At 40.4% G+C, this 22,419-nt stretch overlaps 1 protein-coding gene across 3 annotated transcripts in view; it reads right to left on the bottom strand.

Moving 5' to 3' along the window:
* Positions 1-22,419, bottom strand: part of PDE8A (phosphodiesterase 8A) — a 144,271-nt gene that overhangs the window by 17,488 nt on the left and 104,364 nt on the right. For all 3 annotated transcript variants that reach the window (XM_021537545.2, XM_021537546.3, XM_021537544.2), the window contains 10 exons: positions 14,443-14,499; positions 11,837-12,027; positions 10,662-10,718; positions 9,198-9,255; positions 7,712-7,800; positions 7,405-7,483; positions 5,682-5,819; positions 1,342-1,430; positions 718-769; positions 576-618 (listed from right to left, as the gene is read on the bottom strand). In XM_021537545.2, the coding sequence (XP_021393220.1) occupies positions 576-618; positions 718-769; positions 1,342-1,430; positions 5,682-5,819; positions 7,405-7,483; positions 7,712-7,800; positions 9,198-9,255; positions 10,662-10,718; positions 11,837-12,027; positions 14,443-14,499 (853 nt within the window). The remainder of the gene's footprint in view (positions 1-575; positions 619-717; positions 770-1,341; positions 1,431-5,681; positions 5,820-7,404; positions 7,484-7,711; positions 7,801-9,197; positions 9,256-10,661; positions 10,719-11,836; positions 12,028-14,442; positions 14,500-22,419) is intronic.

The following is a 22,419-nucleotide window of genomic DNA, read 5'->3' as shown; positions in this document are numbered from 1 at the left end:
CCCCTGCCACCAGGCACTGGTGGGCCACAGCAGAGCACATGCCAGCAAGTGGAGCAGTGCATCCCAGGTTCCTTAGGGACTCCAAGATTCAGCCTGTGCTGACTACAGTTAACCACAGAAAGGATGCCAAGGATGCCCTCACTGAAGTGCTGAATGACAGTGTCAGTCATCCTCATTCCCCTCAATGCAGCTCAATGCAGTGCACAGGTGCCATGTGCAACAGAGCAGCCACAGCAACACAATGATGTGACAGCACCCTTCTCATTTCTGGCACAGGGACCCACCACCTACAACTGAATTGTGGCACTGAAACCAGCAATACCATGACACCACCTTGGGCGCCTGTGACACTGTTTTCAAAGGTGGGCTGCTTTATGTCACCTCTAAAGTAAGTGAGGCGGGTAGAGAGGGAGCTTGTGTTTACTTTCCTGCCTTTTGAGTTGGATTCCCAGCTTATCACCAGGTAAATAGGACTGTTCTGTGAAACTGTGCTTTCAGTCAAGCCATTAACAGTGGCCTTTATTCTCTCCCCAGGTATGTTCTCCAGTTCTTGAGAAAGAAGAGACATGTCATACCTGTCTGAGATTCAGCCTGAATACATTCACATGTCTTCTCCACCTACAAGTCAGTATGAGAAATCCAGTTAGTCAGAATTCTGCCATTATTTTGTTACACTTAGGCTCAAACTAAAGTGAGCATAGCACTATTTTCACTTACCTTATTGTTGTCATTGCACAGTCTACTAATTGACACATAGTGTCTAATCTTTCTGCAGGCAAAAAACAGCGTGTTAATTCCCATCCAAACCTCAGCTCTAATTCAGTGCTGATACTTGGGGTGCTCCAAAGGCTCGATTTGGGGACCAAGTGGAAGTTGCATAAAAATCTAGACATGCTTGAATCTTGCCAATGATCAAAGCACACAGTGACCTCATCCCATAACAACCCTTGGCAAGAGCCATGAAAGGAGCACAGAGAAGTGAGCATGGAAGGGCACAGTGCAGATGCTCAGTGAAACAGGATGGTGACAGCAACACGAAGCACAGAAAGACCAGAGGGTGCACTTGCACTGCAGGGAGAATTAGAAGAGTCAGAGTCACAAGTGAGCACATCTGCATCTTTGGCTCCTTTTGGGGGAGAATCAGAATTTTACTTTCCCTGCACACAACATATAAAGTTGATTTTGCCCCAAGGAAATAAGCACAGAGGTCTGAGGCACCCTTCCTTGCATAAGCTTCCATTATACTCAGTAGCAGGATAATTCAATATCTGCTGAAGGCAACTGAACTCTAAACTGAGCCTTCATTCAGACACAAATCATGACTTTAGCTTTCACACTTACCCTCCCTGTCCAATGACAGGTAGTATCTTCACATTTTGTTGTATGCTATCTCCATTTTTCTTTTTCGCATAGTACATTCCTTGCCATTCCTGAAAAAATAATTCAAGTGGAAGGAAGTTCAGATAAAACATGAAGAGAAGCTGTAGCTTCGTACCTTCTCTCACTGAAAGCTGTCTCACAATACAAAACCAGGCAGGACTGGTTAAACTGTGCTCAAACCCTCAAATTTCTCCCCTGTAAGTAACCAGTAGATCACTGTGTTAATGCCAATGAATGGACAACTTCCAGAGGAGCAGCCTGGGAACACTCTGATAGCAACAGCTGGAACTCAGGAGCTGTGGGAATTAGCTGCACTCTCTTCCCCATCTGACCTCAGTGGTGTTGCAGGTCATTTTGGGGAGAGCTGGCAAAGAGCCCTGTGAGAGCAGGAGCTCAGAGCAGCCTCTGCCTGGAGCAGAGTCCCCCTGGGGCAGCAGGTGTGGGTTCCCCAGGGACCCAGGACAGGAAGGTGACTGCAAAGCTGTTACACCATTCTCATCATCTTCCCTGCTGGATACATCATCTCTCATGCATGGCTGGGATGTCTTATCACTGGGTAATATGAAATGTATCTGTGACTCAAAGTGCTTTGGTATCCCAGCACATTTACTTTCCATACTGTCAGTTTATTATCTAATGCAGCACATATTTATTCTATTTCTTTTAAAGCAGAAGAGAGCCCAGTAGAATAGCTCCTGGATTCTGCTTGCCCTCTAAAAGCACTCTGGTTTTAGGCTTGCCCACATTTCCATCCCTAGAATAGCTGTTGGTGGTCTTTTTTAACAGAGGCATATTTTGAGCTGGGCATTTACTAAATATCAAGTGATTAATTAATAATTAAATCCATCTTGCATGTGCACTTAACACAAACTGCTCAGGCCAATTGCTGTATTTCAGTTGAGCTCAACAAACTGTAGATCAGATCTTATGTATGTGAAAATACCCTCATGAGGCACACAATATGTATTTATTTATGTGAGACTGACAGATTTCACAGTCAAGCCAGCCAGAACACAGGTACAGAGAGAATAGTTTTACATTTTTGTGGATGGAGCCAGCAAATAAAGACTCCTGCCCACAGAGAACTGCATGGTGACAGGCTGTACAGAAAAAAATATGAAAGGCTTTTCTGAGGATCTGTCAGAGAAAAGAACTGTGAATAACAAACTAGTGTAGTGAGCATAATGTCTTCTGTGAGCTGCTTGAGGAATACAAATGAAGATAAAGCAAGCACCACAAAATTCAATGCTCTCATAATTAAAATTATGCACATCAATAGTTTCCTGACAACCAGGATGAGGTAGAGATGAGTAATTGATCTCTAACCCAGGTAATAAACCCAGGATGTGCATAAAGGGGTGAAGTCATAAACTACAGATTGGATAATTCCCTCATTGAAAGCCTATCCTTTTCAAGGCAGGTTATTCACTAATGCGTTCTTCTTAGTCAACAGATCGATTTTTTAACTTGTGAATTTCTAAAACCTGTGAAACTGTGGCAGGAAACGTGTGAGGGAAAAGGTCAGCGCAATTCTGAGAAGCAGGAGGTCCAAGCCAAACTCCTGCTGGTAGGTGAAGTTCTCCCAGGGATGTCACTTCAAGGTATTTTAAGAACACCATATGCTCTCTCCCAGAGCCCCTGTCGGCACTCCAGCAGAGGAGAGCTGTTCCCAAGACGTGCTTCAGCCAAGCCCGTGGGTATGTCTGCACTGGAGCCCACCGTGACCAGCTCCTGCTGTGGGGGTGCTGGGGTCAAACCAGAGCCAACCTCACACAGCAAACCCCACAGTGCTGCTCCTCACACAGAGCACCTGCTGAGGTCCCAAACTCCGTGAAGGACCAAGGCATGCATCTGTCCACTGAGAACTCTCACAGGCACAGTAAGGAACCCCCCAGCTCAGCCTTCCTCTTACACTGGGGCTTCCTGCACAAAGTTCAGCAAGCTGCTTGCAGAAAACAGAGCAAACCAAAATAAACACACGACATCATGAACACAACCTCACAGAGCTGAAGGCTGAGCTAGGAAGGTGCTGCCACAGACCTTTGTCACAGAGTGTGATTGCTCTCCCACCCCCTCTGCAAGGAACCTGCAAACACTTCCCAGAGGGTGGGAGGAATTGCATGGCCTGCCTGCTTTATCAGTAGGGGTTCATCTCACTGCAGACAAAGCAAAACTAAGAGCAAACTGCAGAGATCAGAGGCAGCAGGAATCCTAGTCAGAATTGCACATTTCACCTTAATGGGTGCAATTTGAATCATGAAAACGAAGAATGAGGAAAAGTGTAACTCTGTTTTAACTCCTCAGGTATGGATGGATGAACATTTCAATAACATTGGCTTCTGGCAAATTACAGCTGTAGTATCAAAAAGTTAACTTCCAGAGATATGGTTTTTGCAAGAGAAACAGCATCCTGACCCAAGAATCCCGATGTACCTTGCAATATCCAACTTTTCATTACAATATCTATCAACTTCTGTTTGATTATACTGAACTTGCGAATAGCTCTATGCTTGTCAGCACAAGAGGGGAAATGCTGCAAGAGTCCATCTTCCTAAATTCCATTTAGAGACAAGATAAATTTCATGCAGCTTAGATTTTTCCAAAGACCAAAAAAACTTGCTTTCTATTATTTTTACTACTATGTTAGTATAGTACCATATTTGTTCAAAACCAAAGTCAAACCTGTTGACAGGAGATTATCACAGCAGCAGATAATTTCCTTTTTTTGATATGCTGTAACCTACAGTAGCCAAAATACAGCCCATTGTAGTGATAAGCAGTCTTCTAAACTTAGGATATAAAGAAATCACAAGTCTGAAAACTACACACAGACCATATCAGAATGATCCAGTTAACTCTGAAATTGCTGTAATATCTTGATACAAATTATTTCAAAACTTCAAGTATTTCAAAGGTTGTTTCTCACAGTAAACCTCTACTTGCAAATGAGTCCTGTAATAATTTAATTGGCAATTAATTTTTATATTAACATATAAATTTAAGGTTGCATAGATTATGTATTATAAAATGTTTCAGAGGGAAACACAGAACACCTGCAAACAATTTATCTACCTAAGCCAGCTTAAGCTGTTCCAGACAGACACCTTTAAGTAGGCAATATTTCATTAGCCCTCACTGTTAAAGCCACACAGTCAGGAGTAAAATTAGTACAAGGAAGGAGATTAATTAGATTTAGATTTCTATCACTCATAGAGTAAAATATATTTCTATTATTAATGAAATTTTTATCAGCTCACTAAAATATTAAAAAAATTTATCACTTTATATCTTGAGAATTGATGGTGTGGATTTAAAACCTGACACTTCTAATGCATTTGAATTATAACTTAATAAATACTCCCTCCTAACATCAGTTTTGCAGTGCACACATTTACTGAAACTTCAGTCAGGCAAGAGAAGTGTGAAGCACCACAATCCAAACTCCTGTCTGTTGCTGGGATCTGTCCCAGCAGGCCAACACATGTGGGAATGAGTGGCACAATCTCCTGGAGTGCACCTGGAATCTGCTCCCAGCTTTTCCCCCAGTGCTGTGTCAGCACCCTGACCTCCAGAGCACGGCTCACCACAACTCCACAGTGGTGCTTGTGCATCCCTGCCTGGATGAGGGTGCCCTGATTCCCTCTCTGTGCCAGCGCTGTGCTGCTTCCCACGGACACTCCCCGTGACCCTGAGCCCTGGAGCATCACCAAACACAGCCCTTCCCAAATCTCCCTGTGCAGCCTCCATCATCTTCTCCCTGCAAGGCACTGTGTCATGTTCAGTGACACCAGCCCATCCCTGAGCAATGAACCTTTCTGATGGAAATCCATTAGACAGCTCCCATGCCATTAGGGAATTAAACAGATTGGCAGCTAGCAGCTGACACTGCCTATCGCTTTCAAGTGATATTGCAAATGTCTCCTTGGTATTTTTACATTCTGAACTTGCAAATCAGCTTCCACATTTCATGGTGAAATTCTTCAATATGGTACTTTTCTCATTTACATAGCACCAGATAACATGTGCATCCATCTCATTTTTCTTCACTACTCCCACACCATTTGCTACGAACAGCATAAATTATAAAGAAATGCAGTAAGTCGCTTATTTTTGTAAAACAAGTATCTCTACCAAGCAAGAAAAGAGAAAAAAGCCCTTAAAAATGAAAAATTGTTTACTTCCTGTTCTTTTAAGCTGCAAATGCTATGTGTCTGTGAAGCTGCAAGTCACAATGTGTTTCACTGCTGAACCACAATCACTTTTACAGGTAGCAAATAAAATGATACAATGCTCTTACTCACCTTTCCTATCTTTATGCAGGAATTAATAGTATCTAGGAAATCAGCTTTTTTTTCATTTATAGGCACTTCTGTTAATTCCTTTTCTATTAGTTCACCTATTTGATAGCCCATCATTGTTTCAAAAGCAGGATTGACGTACTGTGAGATAAAAAAACAAACAAATACCCATTCAACAGCATGCTTAAAGCACAAGAGAATCCCTTGTTTTGCTTGCTTAACCAGGAGATCTCTTTCCCAGCCTGAAATAAATGTCTGCATGCACTATTTCTGAGAGAGATGTTCACATTTTTTCTTTGTGAAGCAAACCAGGAATTTCCATGCTAGAATAGCTGTGCAGAGTGTGTGCATGTCAGCAAAGAGAGGGAAATGATACAAACAGCTGAGTATCACATATCCACAGAGTTTAGACAGACAACATAAATTCCTGAAAAACTGGCTCTGTCAGTACCCAAACTCACCTTAGCATTCCTAAAATCACAAATACCATAGGAATATTATCCAGATCTACTGGCAAGTTCATAATCTTATTCTGTGTAAGGGCCAGCCATCACTATCCCCATGTCCAGGCAAAGCCCAGCCAGGCAGAGTGGAAGCAGTGGGATTTAGTAAAGCAGGCTTCTCCCTGAAGTGAATGTTGCATTTCACTGCAGTTTTTGGCCCTTGCCCAAAAAAGCTCAAGACTGGTACCAAGAGCCCACCCCTTCCTGGCCTCTCACTGCTGAGTTACAAGCACAGTCCTGGCAAAGCAGCATCTGAGTGCCTTCACAACTTCCAATGTTTTTAGAGGAGAGAAAGGAAAAGATGCCACTCTTTAATGATTCTCACTAAAAGCCTCCTCCCAGAGGAACCCTTCCTCCCCTTCCCTGTGCAAAAAGCTATGCCTGCTGGAGCTCCAGGATTCCTGCAAATGTCACTTCTCTCACGCTTTGGGGCTGTCAGCAGAGGGACAAAGTTTGGTCTGAAAAAAGTGTATTTAAAACAACTTCAGGATGTGTTCTGTTATTTTTGTAAAAGAGATGAAGAAGGCACATCCTTCAATGAAGTTGCCATGGTCAAGATTTGGCTCAAGAAAGTACAATTTGTATGCATGTTATAATTCCCAGAGGCTTAGACTCAAGCACTTTACTGATAATAATAATAAAATCAGTCATCAATGCTTCATAGCTAGGGATGGAACTAACTCCTTTAAAAAGATGATGGTTTTCAGAACTGCAAAAGTAAGCACAATTTCTTTTCCCTGTTTTAAATAAATTTTCAAGAGAGGATTGCATTCAAAAACAGTTGGGCCAAAAATTCTGATACGTCAAACAGTATCAGACTTTAGAAAAAGAAAGTACAATTATTTTAATAGAACATCCATTAGATTTTAAACAGCATCAAATTAACATAAAATATTTTTGGAAAAGAATGCACATAAGCCAGTGGCTGCATTCATTCTTGATATAGAGAATGAATGAATGAATAATAGAGATAAGAAATCAATACAAAAAATAGAAACAAGAGAGTAAATCCTTATTTATTCAGAAACAACAATCTCCCTTAGAATTTATTTGATTTATGCCAGACACTTTAAATGGGGAAAATTCTATTTGACAGCTAAACTCACTTCAGTCTTTTAGAACCATTAAGTTAGATTAGATTCTTGTGCTGCAAGAAAGAGTAAGTGTAATCATAGAAGAAATAAAACACAGGGGAATTTTCTATACTTATGGCTGGAACAAACCTGTATTACATGGTCTTCACTTGTGATCTCAATGGCTTCTTGACTTTTCTCTAATGCTGTAAATAATGAATTACATGCCCTGGAGAAAAAAGAAAAAGGCATCCAAAAATTTATATCCACTTAATTCTTCTTATGTATGCTAATAAAGTATTACAACTCCATACTGAAGAATGTTGTAGTCTAACAAATAATGTATTTTCTTCAGGTAACTGATATTCTATAATTAACTATTGCAGATTAAAATAAATACTTTATTAAAGATCTGGCAAAATGGAAAATTCTCTATTGATGTTTTAGGTAAAATTACCTTAGTTTGAATTGTGCCTGCACCTGTCCAAATTCCAGCTGAATCAATTCATTGTAACAGGCCATTCTACTAGAATTTTCTACATATCTCTGCAAATAAAAAGTTAGAAATATTTCATTAATACACATTCCTGTCTGCAAGGATTTGAAGCTCTGATTTCTTTTGCTTGCTAAAGAACCAGAAAAGGAGTAGACATGCCAAAAATGAACATGCTGGGATATGAGCAATGAGACAAGATAATTTTTTGGTACCAGCAAACCTTTTCAAGTTACTACATTTTGAATGGGTCATAGATTCTCATGGCAATGAGGTTCAACCAACCTGTTTATTCTCTGTGATTGTCAGCAGGATCAATGTATTTCAAAAAATCTACTTTTAGTTTTCATGCTACTTATTTAAAATAGCAGTGAAAAAAAAATGTTTGGTCTCAAGTAGTTAAAATTTGAAATTATTATGAGTTTCCAATTGCTAATATCCCAAATTTTCTATATAGATGAAAACAACATTTCCTGTGAAATATACCTTTATTGACCTTGGGGTTTTTATAGCAATGATCTCAGTATCTTTCACTTTTTAAAAACTATTTCATATTTACCAGGTATGAGCCTGAATGTTAAATCTTTGTTCACACTAAACTTCCACAGACACACATATTTTGGGCAGGAGGATTGATTATCACAGGTAAACCACCACAATCAAAGCTCCTAAACAAAATTTTCTATGCTCTGCCATTAGCCCCATCTCCAAGGCTCTGATCCATAAATAATTCAGAACCTGTGCTGAATTACTTATGTGCCCTCTAGAATGACTCTGTTCATACAAATGCCATTATCTTCAGGCTGTAGCATTTCCTGGATCAGGACCACAATCGAAATAAGCAGATGGGTGCAAATGGAATGTGATGGAACAGCAAAAATCTGGTGAGCATGCAACCAAATATTTGGAATTGTGCTGTAAATCAGGCCCAGCCTTGTTCTACTGTCAGCTGAAGGCAGTAAGGTACCCACTTAACTGATGCACTAATTAGCACCTTTTCTGCTCAGCTGGGACAGTTGCCAAGGAACAGATTTAATGCAATACTTCTCAGGTGCCTCCAAACAATAGCTAATAGCACTTGACAGTGTGTGAAGCCTGTTTACAATGGGAATTGGCATTTGATAGAAGACATTTCCCATTCTGTTGTTCATTGCAAGCTGCTCTCTGACTCTGCCACGAATCAATTTGTCAATGTCAACTTTTTAAGGAAAGGATCATGTATTTAATCTGAAATAAATGTATGAAGTAGAGAAGTCTCAGTCCCACTTCTTACATCCCCAAGAGTGTCATGTCAATGTTCAGAATTGGGACACAGAAGAATGAGCAGCATGAAAAAGTTCTACAAGGTTGGATCACTGACACAAACGGTGACTGACAGCCAAACTTCTGGAGAGCTTCTTGCATGACAATTTTGACATGTCACAGCAAGGCAGCCAAGTATAGCACATACCCTTGTGAAGCCAGCAGAGATCAGGGGCAATATTGATGACTCCTCACGATCAGTGTGCCTTTGAAACAAGGAGGATAAATCAGAGATGTGGCAATTAACTCACCCAGACCAAAATTTCACAATCTCTTCACCTACCTGTACCCCAGATCTCACACTGAGGCTAATACTTCTAGATCCTTACAGGATATAGGAATAAAACATACTTTTTGTATTTTTTCTAAGCTTTCATCTTTGGCATGGATATTTTATTTTCCTTCATGCAGGTAATGAGCTGCTTACATCAAAAAAACAAAAAACTCTAATGCTTCAAGGAAACCAATTAATGAGCTAGATCACTGGACTTTTTCTGCACTGGATCCTTGTTGTTTATGCTGGCATTAGTCAGAAATGCACCTGAAAGTCTACACAGCCAAAGTTTTAAGAAACTACTTGTTATCTGAATGTACCAAATCTTAGACGGGCAACTCAAGGGGCCTGAACGAAGACAGATTTTCTAGTGCTGCCTACCCACTGCCTTCTAGTAAGTCACATTTGGGACACACGTCCAAATGAAGTAGCTGAATAATCTGGCTATACTAACTGTTAAAAGACCCTTCAACATGCATGAATGTATGGCTGAAATTAAGAAGAATGGCCATTATATGAAGTGTCTGTCAAGAAGCAGATTGAAGCTGGTCATGTTTAGCAAGATGGCACAATATCTTTTATTTATGCAGGAAGTTTTGGATCTTGAAATGTTTAATTAGGGGGGTTTTTTTGGTAGAGATGGTAGTGTATTTTTAATGGTAAATTTCAACACCTCAGAATTGGTTTTCAAAATTAATGTGCTCTGAGAAATGGCCATTCCAAAATTATACTTGGAGGAAATAATCTTCTGGTTATTTCATTTCATTAAATACACAGAATTTATTTATTTATTTACTTTTTTAAAAGTAATATTTTCAAAGGAGGGGAAAGGAAATAGCATATATAATACTTTACTGAGATGTCATAATCTCTTTTGCTTTTAAAACTGCTGTGGTCAGATGATACTCTGTACTGATCAAATTGTTCTATATTGCTTTTCATACTCAGCAGATCTCTGGTTTTTGCTGAGATTAATCATATTGAAAGGCAGACTAAGAAAGGTTCAGAACAGAGATCTGAAAGACAGTTTTGTACAAGATGTTGCAGAAGTTGTTTGCAACATACTCTGAAAGCCTGCAGTGATGACAGGGGAGTGCGAGGAGGAACCCAAAATAAAACTCAAAGTGAGATTCTTGAATAAAAACCCCAGAAATTAAAAAAACAAATTCTGTCTCAATCCTATGATCAAGTATAGTAAAAACTCTGGTACAGCACATTATTATTAGCACAGTAGGAAGTTGTAATTCAGGTTTTATGTTAATGTTTTTCAGGTTAACTTTTACAATGGTAAGATTCACAGTTTTGATCACAGGTGAAAGAAAAGATATGAGTATTTACCTTTGTACTACACAAATAATGACTGTATTTTCTGAGGCTTTTGTTGTTCTGATAGACCTTTAAATAAAAAGCAAAGCATTTAAATTCTTTTTAAGTTCACATTTCAGAAAACATGGCTTTACAGAAACTTCAGACAGCACTTTTCTTAAAATATCTCTTTTAAACCATTTAACAACAAAACAAAAGTCAAATCTCGAGCCTGCTGTTAAGAAAGAATAAATGATATCTGAGACTCCACAAACATAGATTAATCTACAACTCAAGTACTCTAAGTGGGGAATAGCAAAAAATATCCTCTCCGAAACAGCATATAATGGACTTATTTGAAGGGCTTGGCCTCACTCATTTAAGGTGCATTTTACTGAATTCTGGGACAGATTGGTAAAAATGGAACATGGGCAACAGCACTGCTACCTAGTCTTATCTACTTGCCTCAGCTCAGCAAGAAGAGCCTTTGCCCCAGCACAGCCCCAGGGCACACCCTGGCACCCCTGCCCAGCCTTGCTCAGTCTAGACACGCTCCCAAGGGCACTGCCAAGGCTCTGGAGCAGGGCACTGAGCCTGTCCAGGCTCTGGAGAGACTCACAAAGGCAAATCCTTTCCTCCTTTTCTCATACTTCACAGCAGTTTCTAAAAATACTTTTGGAATCTGTTTGCAATTTTGCTGTTCATAATGTATTTTCAAATGTTGCAGATATGGAAACCTGCACACCAAATGCTGCCTGTTAGCACTGGGAGTTGTTCAACAGGAAAGGACATTCCAAAAAAATTAGAACATTAATGAAGGGAATGAATTAATAAAGGTGCTTGGTGGCACATGATATCTTTGCAGTTGACTTAGTGTGAAAACAAGGAACCAAGTACTTGAAAAAAAAACACCAAACAACAAAAGAAAACCAAAAAAATACCCAAGAGTTCACTACGGCAACAAAGCTGCACACTGTGGCTCCAAGCCAGATGGAGCTTCAGAGACCCTAGGACACAACCAAAAATGCTGCTGCTATCAGATGTAAAGCACTGAAGTAACAATATTTGATGCTGCTACTGCATACCTGTCTAAAACCAAAAAAATCAATGCTCTATGGAGTTTATAAAGACATCATATAAAAGCAAAAAAACTCCAATGCTGTGTTCACTATATTGTTAAGCATTAATTACACTGAAATGATGCTTACCTGCATAATGCTTCTGCATCAAAGTATCTGGAATGTCTATGGTCAATGATGATAATGTCATGGTGCTTATCTAGAAAACATTCTAGTGCAGACTGAGGTGTCCTGGCAAGATTACACCGAAATCCAGCCTTGTCACACGCCCAGCGGAACCCGTTACTCTGCTCATCCTCCTCAGCAAACACTAAAAGTACCTGAGGTGGAGACAGGCAGTGGGTCATCACAAACAAATCTTACACTTACAGTACGTTCTGTGACTTTGTCCTGTTCCTAACATGTTTTTTAAAGCCACTTCTGAGGCTTAATCTGATGTTTTTGAGAGAATTGCTTTCTACAGATCACTGGTTTTTTTTGTATTTGTCTGTACACAGAGGTGTTTCAAGTGGATGAAACAGTCTGCCAGAGCCATGGCATATCCACATGGGAAGAACAAGTTTTGGAATTGACTCTATTGTCATTATCTACAGAGAGAGCTTAGGCAATCAGCTGAGACAAGATGCCTGTGTGTCAGAGAGTGTACATGAACCAACAGTGAGTCCACTTCTCCGAAACCATCTCACATGCAGCTTTTTTCTTGGGGTTTATTTTTCTTGCCAGGATCATATTCCAGAAAAGGGGAAAAAATATAAAAACCCCAACAACAACAAAAAAAAACCCCCATAGTTCATCTCATATGAATCAGTATTTAATGCTGCTTCAATGGCATGATAAAAAGTCTGATTTTCTTTCCATCTCATCCCAATTCCCCAAAGTACTGAATGCTGCCCACTCTGTGGGATTTCTGGAAATTCTGGACAGGCTTGTCAAAAGGAACTCATGGCAGACTGAACTCATAAGCAGTACCACTGTATATGAAGTACGTCCCCGTGTGACTCCTACACAAAGCCTGCCATGGGATTTATATGACAGAAGGAGATTATCATAGCTGAAATCCAGAACTGGAGGTCAGACCTGTGAGCCACTATTTGTTCTGTCCTAACTTGCCTTGTAATTGTCAGTAACTAATCTCTCTAAGTCTTTTTAAAATCAACACAATGCCTATAGGCTAAAAGTATGATAAGGCCCAATTCCTTTAAAATGTATTTCCTGTTCTAGGATTTAATACAGCAAAGAAGATGAACAAAGTCTGCTAAGGAAGACTCACTGATGTGATTGTGCTTTGCATCAGGATAATGTTTGCAGAAGAAAACTTCTCTTGCCTGAAAGAATACAGCATGGCAGACTAGATCTGTGTTGATTTTGGGGATGGCTCAGCACATGCAGCCTTTTGGGAGATGAGTAACTAAGCCAGCATTTGGTCTATTATCCCAAGACACCAATCTTTCAGCAGTTGAATCAAACCACACTCAGAAATGTTTTGGTCAGGCAAAGTGAAGCATGTGTAACTCACATCACATCCCACTGCTGTTTATCTTCTGTGTGATTTTAGGAACTCCAGTGCTGTTACACTTTGGACCAGGCTGCTGAAATGTCTACCAGTAAATCTTAACATTTCCATGTACTGCATATTTTTGTAAGAATGAAGGATTTTGCACACATTCAGTTCAGGTTCCTTTTATAGCAACCTGCAAAACTGTTTGCAAAAAACATGTAATAGTTTGGGATGTATTTAGTGAAGTTAATCTATAACACTCCTTGAGAGAGGAAGAATGGGTTTCAACAATAGCACAGAAAGCCAGGAGATGTGAGTTGTATGATTGACTCTGGCAAGAATGTGATGTTGCCTACCTTCTCCTTCCCTCATACCTGACAGCTATTTTACCAGGATAAATCAGGTGCATTTCAGAGTGGTCTACAACTGGACAAAAGTGATACAATCATTACGAACAATACAGGTGGCAGAAACACTCAAGGACTATTCTGATTTTGGAGAACAGCTGGATGAGGATGTCCTAAGATCTGATTTTTTATGATATTACTGTTCTGACAATGGCTCAAGAAGATGTTAAACTGCAGTTCTTAAGACAGCCATTTTCAAATTATTAGGACCACATTGCCTCTACTGAGGAGTTTTGCAATTACTGACAGGGAACATCTTGGATGATTAATGGCTCAGTATGCCTTGGGTTATGGGAGAATTTCCAAAGGAAGTCCAAAGGAGACATATATCTCTAAACCTCATGTCCATCCCAGGCAACATAAGGGGACAAATGGCATAAACCATTTATTTATAAAGGGATAAAAGAGGATTAATTTTTGTCAGTCAGTAATGAATAATAAAAAAATATATTTTGCAAAGCTCACTTCATATATTTTGTAATGATATTGCAAGTTTGCTTAGCTTGTTATCAGTTTGATGAGATTTTGATGAAGAATTTTACTACCAGTAAAATATAAAATGAGGCAAAACTAAATTGATTACAAGGTAACTGATAGCAGAAAAAATAGATAGCTCTATTTTTATAAGCTGAGAGATGGTTGGAGAAAACAGGATTCTTAGGATATCACATAGAGAAAATGTAATGATAAAAACCTGTTATGTGCATATTATCTCTTGAGCAAAATTCTCTATGAAGATCTCTATAATCCAAAAAATTCCAGTCATCAGTTTTAAGCTAACATCTGTGATGTTTTAGAAATCAAGACTTCCATTTGAACTGCTGTGTTACCTGAAGTTGATCTTGATGAAGTCTCATAGGGCCAAACTGCACATCTGTTACTGGTGCCTAGAAGAAATAAGAAGGGAACTTATTAATGAATAATACCTAAGGAAGAAGAAAACTTATCTCTGTTATCTACCATTGTCTGGGAGATATATTGCCATCATTATAAGGCTGCATCTTCAAGAGGGTCATATTCTGGTTTTGTAAATTTATATGCTAAGCTGCATTAACAGAAATAACAAGCTAGTCTTCAAGTCATTTTTTATTGTTATTTTAAATGTAAGAGATTAGTAATGAAAATCTGGGAGACAGATTGTTATTTTTCTGTATCCTCTGTATCACTCCAGCTGTTCTGCAAAACATGGGAGTGTTTAAAAACTGCTTATTTTAAAGTCCAAAAAAGCATTAAAGCTCCAGGAGAAATGCAAAAATACATAATTCTTCTCTTAGAATTTCAAATGCAACAGGGCCCGAATTTCACATGTAACAGGTGCCCAAGGGTGCTACAGAAACACACTGATTTCATTTCTCCAAGAGCATTTTGCTGCCCACCCAACCCCTCCAGGGAAGGCTCCAGAACTCAGGAATGTGTTGGGATGAAGCATGCATCCAGCATGCAGCTTTATTTGAAAAGCCCTGCAAAAACGCTGTCATCCACCATGTGTTTGACGTGTCGGTGACCCCCACGCTGGGCTCTGCCCAGGTACCACAGCTCAGCTGCAGGAACTCCTCGGCCACTGCGGGCACAGGGCAGCCAGCACGGCAGCTCTGCAGGCAGGGCTAAGGGCTCCCTCCTGCTAGTGGGGCTTTTAGCTTGATCTTTGTTGTGATTTGGTTGCTTGGTTTTGGTTTTTTTAGTTTGTAATGGTTTTTGCATGATCAAAACCCGCGTTTAATGCAAGTATATGTAGCCAAACAGAACCCTCCAGAAAGGAAGTGTCTGTCCAGACCCCTTCCTGAGCAGAGTGTTTGAGATTATCAGTGGTACCAGGGGTGTTCCAGAAGAAGCCTGCCTGCAGTGGGAGCAGGTGAACGATCTCCTTTTGCTTGCGGCTAAGCTTAGGGAGGAAGTAGAAAGACGAAGGAATATTAGGGAAAGTGAAAGGGAAATAGATCGGTGGAGTCTATTTCCCAGCCTGGTTGGAATGGGAAATAGACTGGTGGAGCCTGGATGGACAATATTTTGAAAGAACTTAGGAATAAAAAGAGGATGTATCATCTTTGGAAGGAGGGCCAGGTCTCTCAGGATGTATTTAAAGGGGTTGCCAGGGCATGTAGGAAAAAACGTAGGATCAGTTCAAACCTAATTTGGCAACTTTTGTAAAGGATAATAAAAAATGTTTTTACAAATATATTAATGGCAAAAGGAAGGTTAGGACCAACCTTTGTTCTCTACTGGATGCAGGAGGGAACTCAGCACCTGCAGGTGAGGAGTAGGCAGAAGTGCTTAACGCCTTCTTTGCCACAGTCTTCAGTGGGAAGACAGCTTGTCCTCAGGACAACTGACCTCCTGGATTGTTTTTATATTCTTTGGACTTGATGATCTTGAAGGTCACTTCCAACCTAGTGATTCTGTCTAACCAAGCCAGGATCCTTCCCCTTCACTTGTCCCTCTGTGGGAAGGAGGGCAATGACCACAAGTGCTGTTTGTCACAACTGCTTCTCTTTTATATCATTAATCAAACTCCAACATGAATAGCTCCTCAGCTGGTATGAGACTACTTCTAAAGGAGTTAAACACATAAATACAGAGGGACACTCTAATAGGATTACATAGGTTTGGTTCTTTGAGAATTCCCATCAGGCTTGCATCAGCACTTTCAAAGTACTTAAATATTTTTTACCTCTTGTCCCAGAAATAAAAACTAAAAAGCAGGAATAACAGTGTTCCCCATTCAAGATAGGAAACAAAGTCCAACCATTGGTCCTTGGAGTCACAGAGACTCTTCAAAAGTAACTGGAGTTAAGAAATCAGAAGAAAATAATCTTAGGCAATGCAGTAAAAGTAACATATCTCTGAACTGAAACATTAAAAGAAAAGGGCTGTTGAGCACAAAGGTGGCATTTTTACATTGTTCTTTTTCAAAATTAAAACCCACTTGAAGATCAGATTTATTGCTTTGTAATCTGTAATTTTTCCAGTAAGTATTTTCAAAGAATCATCAGCACATCCCACAGAAAAATCTTTTAGAACTGCATGCCCTACTCTTTCTATAACCTTACTGCTTCAGTGCTCAGCCCTAAGAGTATGTAATTTGTGATTTTATTTATTTATCAACTTGGAAGTCATCACTGCAACATTAAATAAGCAACAAACATAAGTCAAGGAAAAATGGCAACACAGTGCCTACAAAAGCATTCCAGGATCCAGTGTTCGCCTGTCTTGCTTAAGGGGGCCTTTAAGAGTTAATGTTAAAATGACAAGGAGGGATTTCAGATTTATTCAGTCATTGTGGTGAGATGGGCTTAGTTTAAATACACTCCAGTCATTTCTTTTTTCTGATCTTGGGACCAAAAATCTCTCTTCAGTTAGAAAACTCAAGCTGCTTTACTCTCCCCTGTGGTACATCATCCAATTATTCAAAATCTGCACTACAAAACAGCAGAGTTTTGCTGACAACACACATAACAGGGGAGAATCCTGTTTGCACCACTGTTACTGGTCTTGCAGCACTAACAGCAATATCCATCCTGAATCAGTAAGATCAGCAAAGTGCCCGAAGGACATGGAGAGAGCATGTCACTTGAGGTAAAGATACCTAAAAGATACCTTTTTACAGTTACTTCTCTGTCCAGAACTGTACTTCAAATCAAACCTTGGACTTTTTGTACACTCTACCTGCCAGAATAAAACAGTGAGTGTTCCGTGTCACCGGGCAATGGCCTGAGCTGGAAGGTTCAGATCCAGAGCTGAGCCTCACTGGCGTCTGGGGGGATGCAGAAGCCCACGTGCCATGGCACTGAACCCTTGGACTATCAGTCGCAGCCCAAGGGGAATTTTAAATTAGATAAACACAGTATTGCCAGTTACTGCTTTTCAGATGCTCCTTTCTTTCAAGAAATTTGTGAATGAATAGTTATTGAAGTATTTAAAGGACTGAGCCTGAAAAAGACTTTTCTGCCAGAAATCTGTGGCTATTGCTGCAATGAAAATACCTGTCTATGCACCATTTACGCCTAAGTCACAAGAGTGACCAGATGAGGTAACCTGTCTTGTTACACATTAACTTGCTGTCCTGAGTAGAATCAAAGTCTTGGTCTGCATCTCAGCTGGAAAATTTTGGTCAACTCCAGTTAATTCTTAATCCTGTTGAAATCTGCTCAAATAACTTGATTAATCATTTAAACTTTCTGTGCTGCAGGTAGCACTGAGAAGTAACATGCTGATTAAGTATTGTGTCAAAAATCAAGGCTTCAGCAAGGATTAGCAGAAACTCTCAACTATTGCTGAATTAAATGAGCTTTTAAAATACCTCTGATGCTGCAAACTTACAACAAAACTAAATGCAGCCAAAGCTCACACATATAGTAACTGCACAAGCACATCTTTATTCACTCACACCTTCTTCTACTTCTTCCTTGTAATTTCTTTCCTAGTTGAAGGGCTCAAGTACATTTTCAGATTGGCAGACAAGACTTTGACATGTGACAGCCTTCCAGGCAGGCACAGATTGGGAAGAGTGTCTGAGAAGACAGAGGTAGAACTGGCTGTGGGTTCCTGGAATTGACTGTGATAGAGCTGGGGCTGCTGCCAAAGAGCTGCTGACGCAAAGTCCCTCAGCGCAGCGAGTGTGACTGCGGCTCCTCAAATGCACACACAGCAACCGCAGCCATTTCACGTTCTCAGACCCCTGAACTACTGCTGGTAGCACTTATTTCCCCCCAAATTTGCCCTTCTTATTTGAACACTGTATTTTTTGTCTTGTGGAACCAGCCCTGCCTCTGGCACAAAGTGGGATTCATCCCAAGGCAACAGCATAAAGCTGTAAGGGATTGACAGCTGTCAACAGGGAAGGTCATCCACTGACTTCTGCGAGCAGCTCAACACTCACCAGAATTATCTGTGTTGTAGCAGCTGCATAGCAAACATTGAAATTACTGACAGAAATAGTCCATGTTTTCAATCCCCTGAGAAAAGTGAATGTCGCGTAAATAAAAACAAGTGAAATAAGCTTTAAAAATACAGACCTACACAACTGTGACTGATCTGATTAAAGTACAACAAAGTCAATGTTGACCTGATGTAACCTGGTAAAGTACTTCTATCTGTGAGTTATTCTTCATATTTTACCAGAACAGAATCTACAGGAATAGTCTGTTTATCGCTGCTGGATTGTTTTTTCTTTCTTCCTACTGCTAGAAAAACTTCAGGTGCACTTGCTCAATGAATAAATGCAGAAAAGAATAAAGGGTGGACACAAAGCCAGCTTGATTCACATGCTCCCTTTGGTGATAAATTGCCTGACTGGTGACAGGGACAGATCTCTGCAGCCCATGGGTCTCTGATTTGCTAGAAGTGGTGCATCCTGGCATTCTCCAAAATATCTCTCACCATTACCCATCTAAGAAGGGAGAACACCTAAAACTTTGGGCAGAATAAGCTCCCAAAAAATCCTTTGGCTATTAAATTTCATGCAATACTCCTGCTATGGAGGTGGAAATTCCTTCTGGAGGCTGATTTTCTTAAAAGACCTCTTAGCTGAAGTTTTTGTGGGATGTTTTAAAGCAGAACCCTGCGCAGCCCAAGGCAATACTTGGCTGCAGCACTGCCCACCCATGGGAGAGGCTGCTGGGGAGCTGCTGGTGCCCGGGGGAGCAGGAATGCTCCCCTAACATCTGTAGTGCTCCATCCCTTCCTTTCTGCACAGCAGGAGCTGTGCTGGTGACAGGAGTGACTACTTGGACCATTCCATGCACAGCCCTGTTCTCCTGGCAGCGCCGGTCCCCAGGGGCAGTGGCAGTGCTGCTGCCCCTGCTGCTCCTCACCTCCGCCAGGTGAGCACAGCTGCTTCTTCCTGCAGCTCACCTGAACAAACAGGTGCCATGGACTTTTGCTGAATGGTTTCTTTTCCTGCAGCTCACCTGAACAAACAGGTGCCATGGACTTTTGCTGAATGGTTTCTTTCCCTGCAGCTCACCTGAACAAACAGGTGCCATGGACTTTTGCTGAATGGTTTGCAGATGGACGCTGCTGCTGGAGGGCAACATCTGCATTCAAGGGGCAGACAGAATCTCTGACTTGCTGTAATATATGACAGATAACTACAGTGATTAGACACATGACTTCACTGCTGGTCCTAATGGAATACAGCCAGCAAAATTAATCATTTTCCTCACATCAATGTTTTAAGGTATTATCAAATTTTTTTATCTGATTTTAAAATACATACTTATTTTCTACATATACTAGGTACATGATATAGATCTGCATGAGTTGACTCATCACAGTAAGAATTAGCAGTCTTCATTATCAAGATATGCTGGAAGCCACAGGATTGTTAACATAAACCAAAATTTTGTAATTCTAAGAAAAACAGAGATTCATTTTACAAAGGAAAAATATACTTTCTCTTAACCTGCCATTTTAGGCATAGATTTATCACCCCAGAAAACAAAGCCTCAAATGAACTAATAGATTTATACCATCCCCTAAACTTTTATTGGTTAAGGTTCTATATGCTGCAGACATCTGAATTCTGCATAATAATATACTTTCTCAGAAACCTTAGCCAGATCTTCCTGGATGCTGAAAGCTGGAAAATGAACAACTTCCTACAAATTGGTATGACAAGGCACAGGATCTTGTCCAGCCAGGTCATACCAGCGTGGTTCCTCTTTCTCAACAGAGAGAGGCATTGTGACTTGTTGCAGCTCATACTTCTGGGCAAGAAAGTCTCCATGTTCGAGATCAAGTTTTCAAAATTCACATTTTTCTTTGCTTATCATAACATTCATCCCTTTCTGAAGTATATGAACACTAATCTGATCCATGTTCATTTATCTATTTCTTTCTCCAATGAAATGAATCTGTGTAGAGGACTTAAGACTCAGCTTCCTATTATCCATGTGCTTTCTGCTAGGCACTGAACATCACTGTTCATGTCTTCCTCACACACTTCAACAGCACTCTTTTCTTACCAACTCAGCATCAGTGCAAGTAACATAAAATGCTATCCAAGCAGATTTTCCTAACAGGCACAGCTGTTCAGAGCATAAAATTAATTTTGTAGTCCACGGACTGAATTCCAACCTGGTTAGCAAATCCAGTGAAATCCAGAGCAATTCAAATACAATGAAAATATACTGGATTTACTTCAGTGTAAATTAAGTGGGAGTCTGGCCCTGTGCAGCTCTTTCTTTTCTTGTTTGGAGGCCACAACAGTTTGAATAGAGAATAAGAGAGAACAGTGTCCAAGGTTTCTGCCTTTGCTCAACAGACTCAAGGACAAAGGTAAACTTGGCCTTCAAAGACCCTATGCTGTACAGAGTCAGTTTATTTGCTGAAATACAAAGACATGAGTTCTGAAAGGTGATTAAAATTTACCAAAACTGTTCTTCAACCTGGATGAAACCAGTTATGACAGTCCTTGATATTTTTTTCCTATTTCTGCTTTGTGAAATATGCAGACAAATGTCACAGACTCTGAACTCATAATGTAGCATCCTGACTCAGTGCTTTGATAAAATCTCACATTTAGATTAAGCTAAATCATGTTCTCACTGATGCATCTCTCTCAACAAATGAATACAGATTTATATCTGTATCACAAGGCCTGCAGATCACTCAATGTTTTGTTCTGGTATAATTTTTCTTTTATCTATTTCCTGATTTAAATTGATTCCTAGAAAAATTATCTACAACGCTGCCATGTAACAATATAGCAGACAGTAAGTGATGGGTAACACACTCTCTGTTTTCTTAATCTGTATCTTAAATTTTAGTATCTGTTTTTGAATGTTTTACATAAATCATATTGAGAGCCCAACTCTGGCCTCCAACTCACATTATTAGCAGCACACAATTTTGGCAGCTTGCAGTTTTTGTGAGAAGAAAAGCTTTACTGAGTGCAATGAGTTGCCAGAGCTCTCCTATCAGGATGCCCTTCTCTCTGGGCATGTAACCAGCCACGGGACTCTCTTATTCCCAATGAATTTGCAACACCTTTCCTCCTCCCAAAATCCAGCACCTCTTCCGTTACTCAGCCTGGGGCCAATTTCTGTGTTAACCCAGGTCCTGAGGGAGCCTCCCAGGAAATGTACACCCTGGTGGGATGGGACCGCTTTACGGGAGCGCCGGCACACAGCGTTGAACACAAGAAGTATCCAAGCTCCACCAGGGTTCTGCCTGGCACAGCTGATTTTTGGCTTATATTCAGCTTGCCACACATGCCAACCACTATCATATATGTTTGTTTGTTTGTGTTTTGGGCCTGGTTGCCCACTGCATTCTCTCAGTGCAATCAGTGAAGCCAAGTTAGAACAGAACTGCAGCAATACTGTTGGGAAATCACACTTGCTGCCTTCTTGCACACTTCAGACATAATCAAGAACTCCCACTTTCTGCTGTTTATAAGTTCTCCCCTTACGCTTTACAGGAAACTTTGGATATCAAACTGCAAGTGTTGCACATGCAAAGTGAATCATTCTGTTTGGCTGGGAATAATTAACGATGCTGTCCCAAAGTGACTTGGATTATCATCTGCACTTGGTAAGGCCTGCATGGCCTCTGGCCCAGACAAGTGTCCCACTGTGGTCACGTTGTACAATGACAGGAGAAAAAGCCAGCCAGCAGTCCCTGCCACTGCTAAAGGTCTGAACTTTTACACAGAACAGGCTGACAAATTGGGGGATGTTTTTAGGACCCAATATGGTATTGAAATGATAAAATAACAGTCATTATCACTCATGTCTATGGAACAATTGCACAGATCTCCAACCTTGAAAAGGGAAGTTGCTGGTTTCATTTTGACATTCAAAGGAACT

Source organism: Lonchura striata, chromosome 11 (genome assembly GCF_046129695.1).
Source record: "Lonchura striata isolate bLonStr1 chromosome 11, bLonStr1.mat, whole genome shotgun sequence".
NCBI classification, from domain to species: Eukaryota; Metazoa; Chordata; class Aves; order Passeriformes; family Estrildidae; genus Lonchura; species Lonchura striata.
Note: the sequence above shows the minus strand (reverse complement) of the source record. Positions and strands in the feature narration are given on the sequence as shown.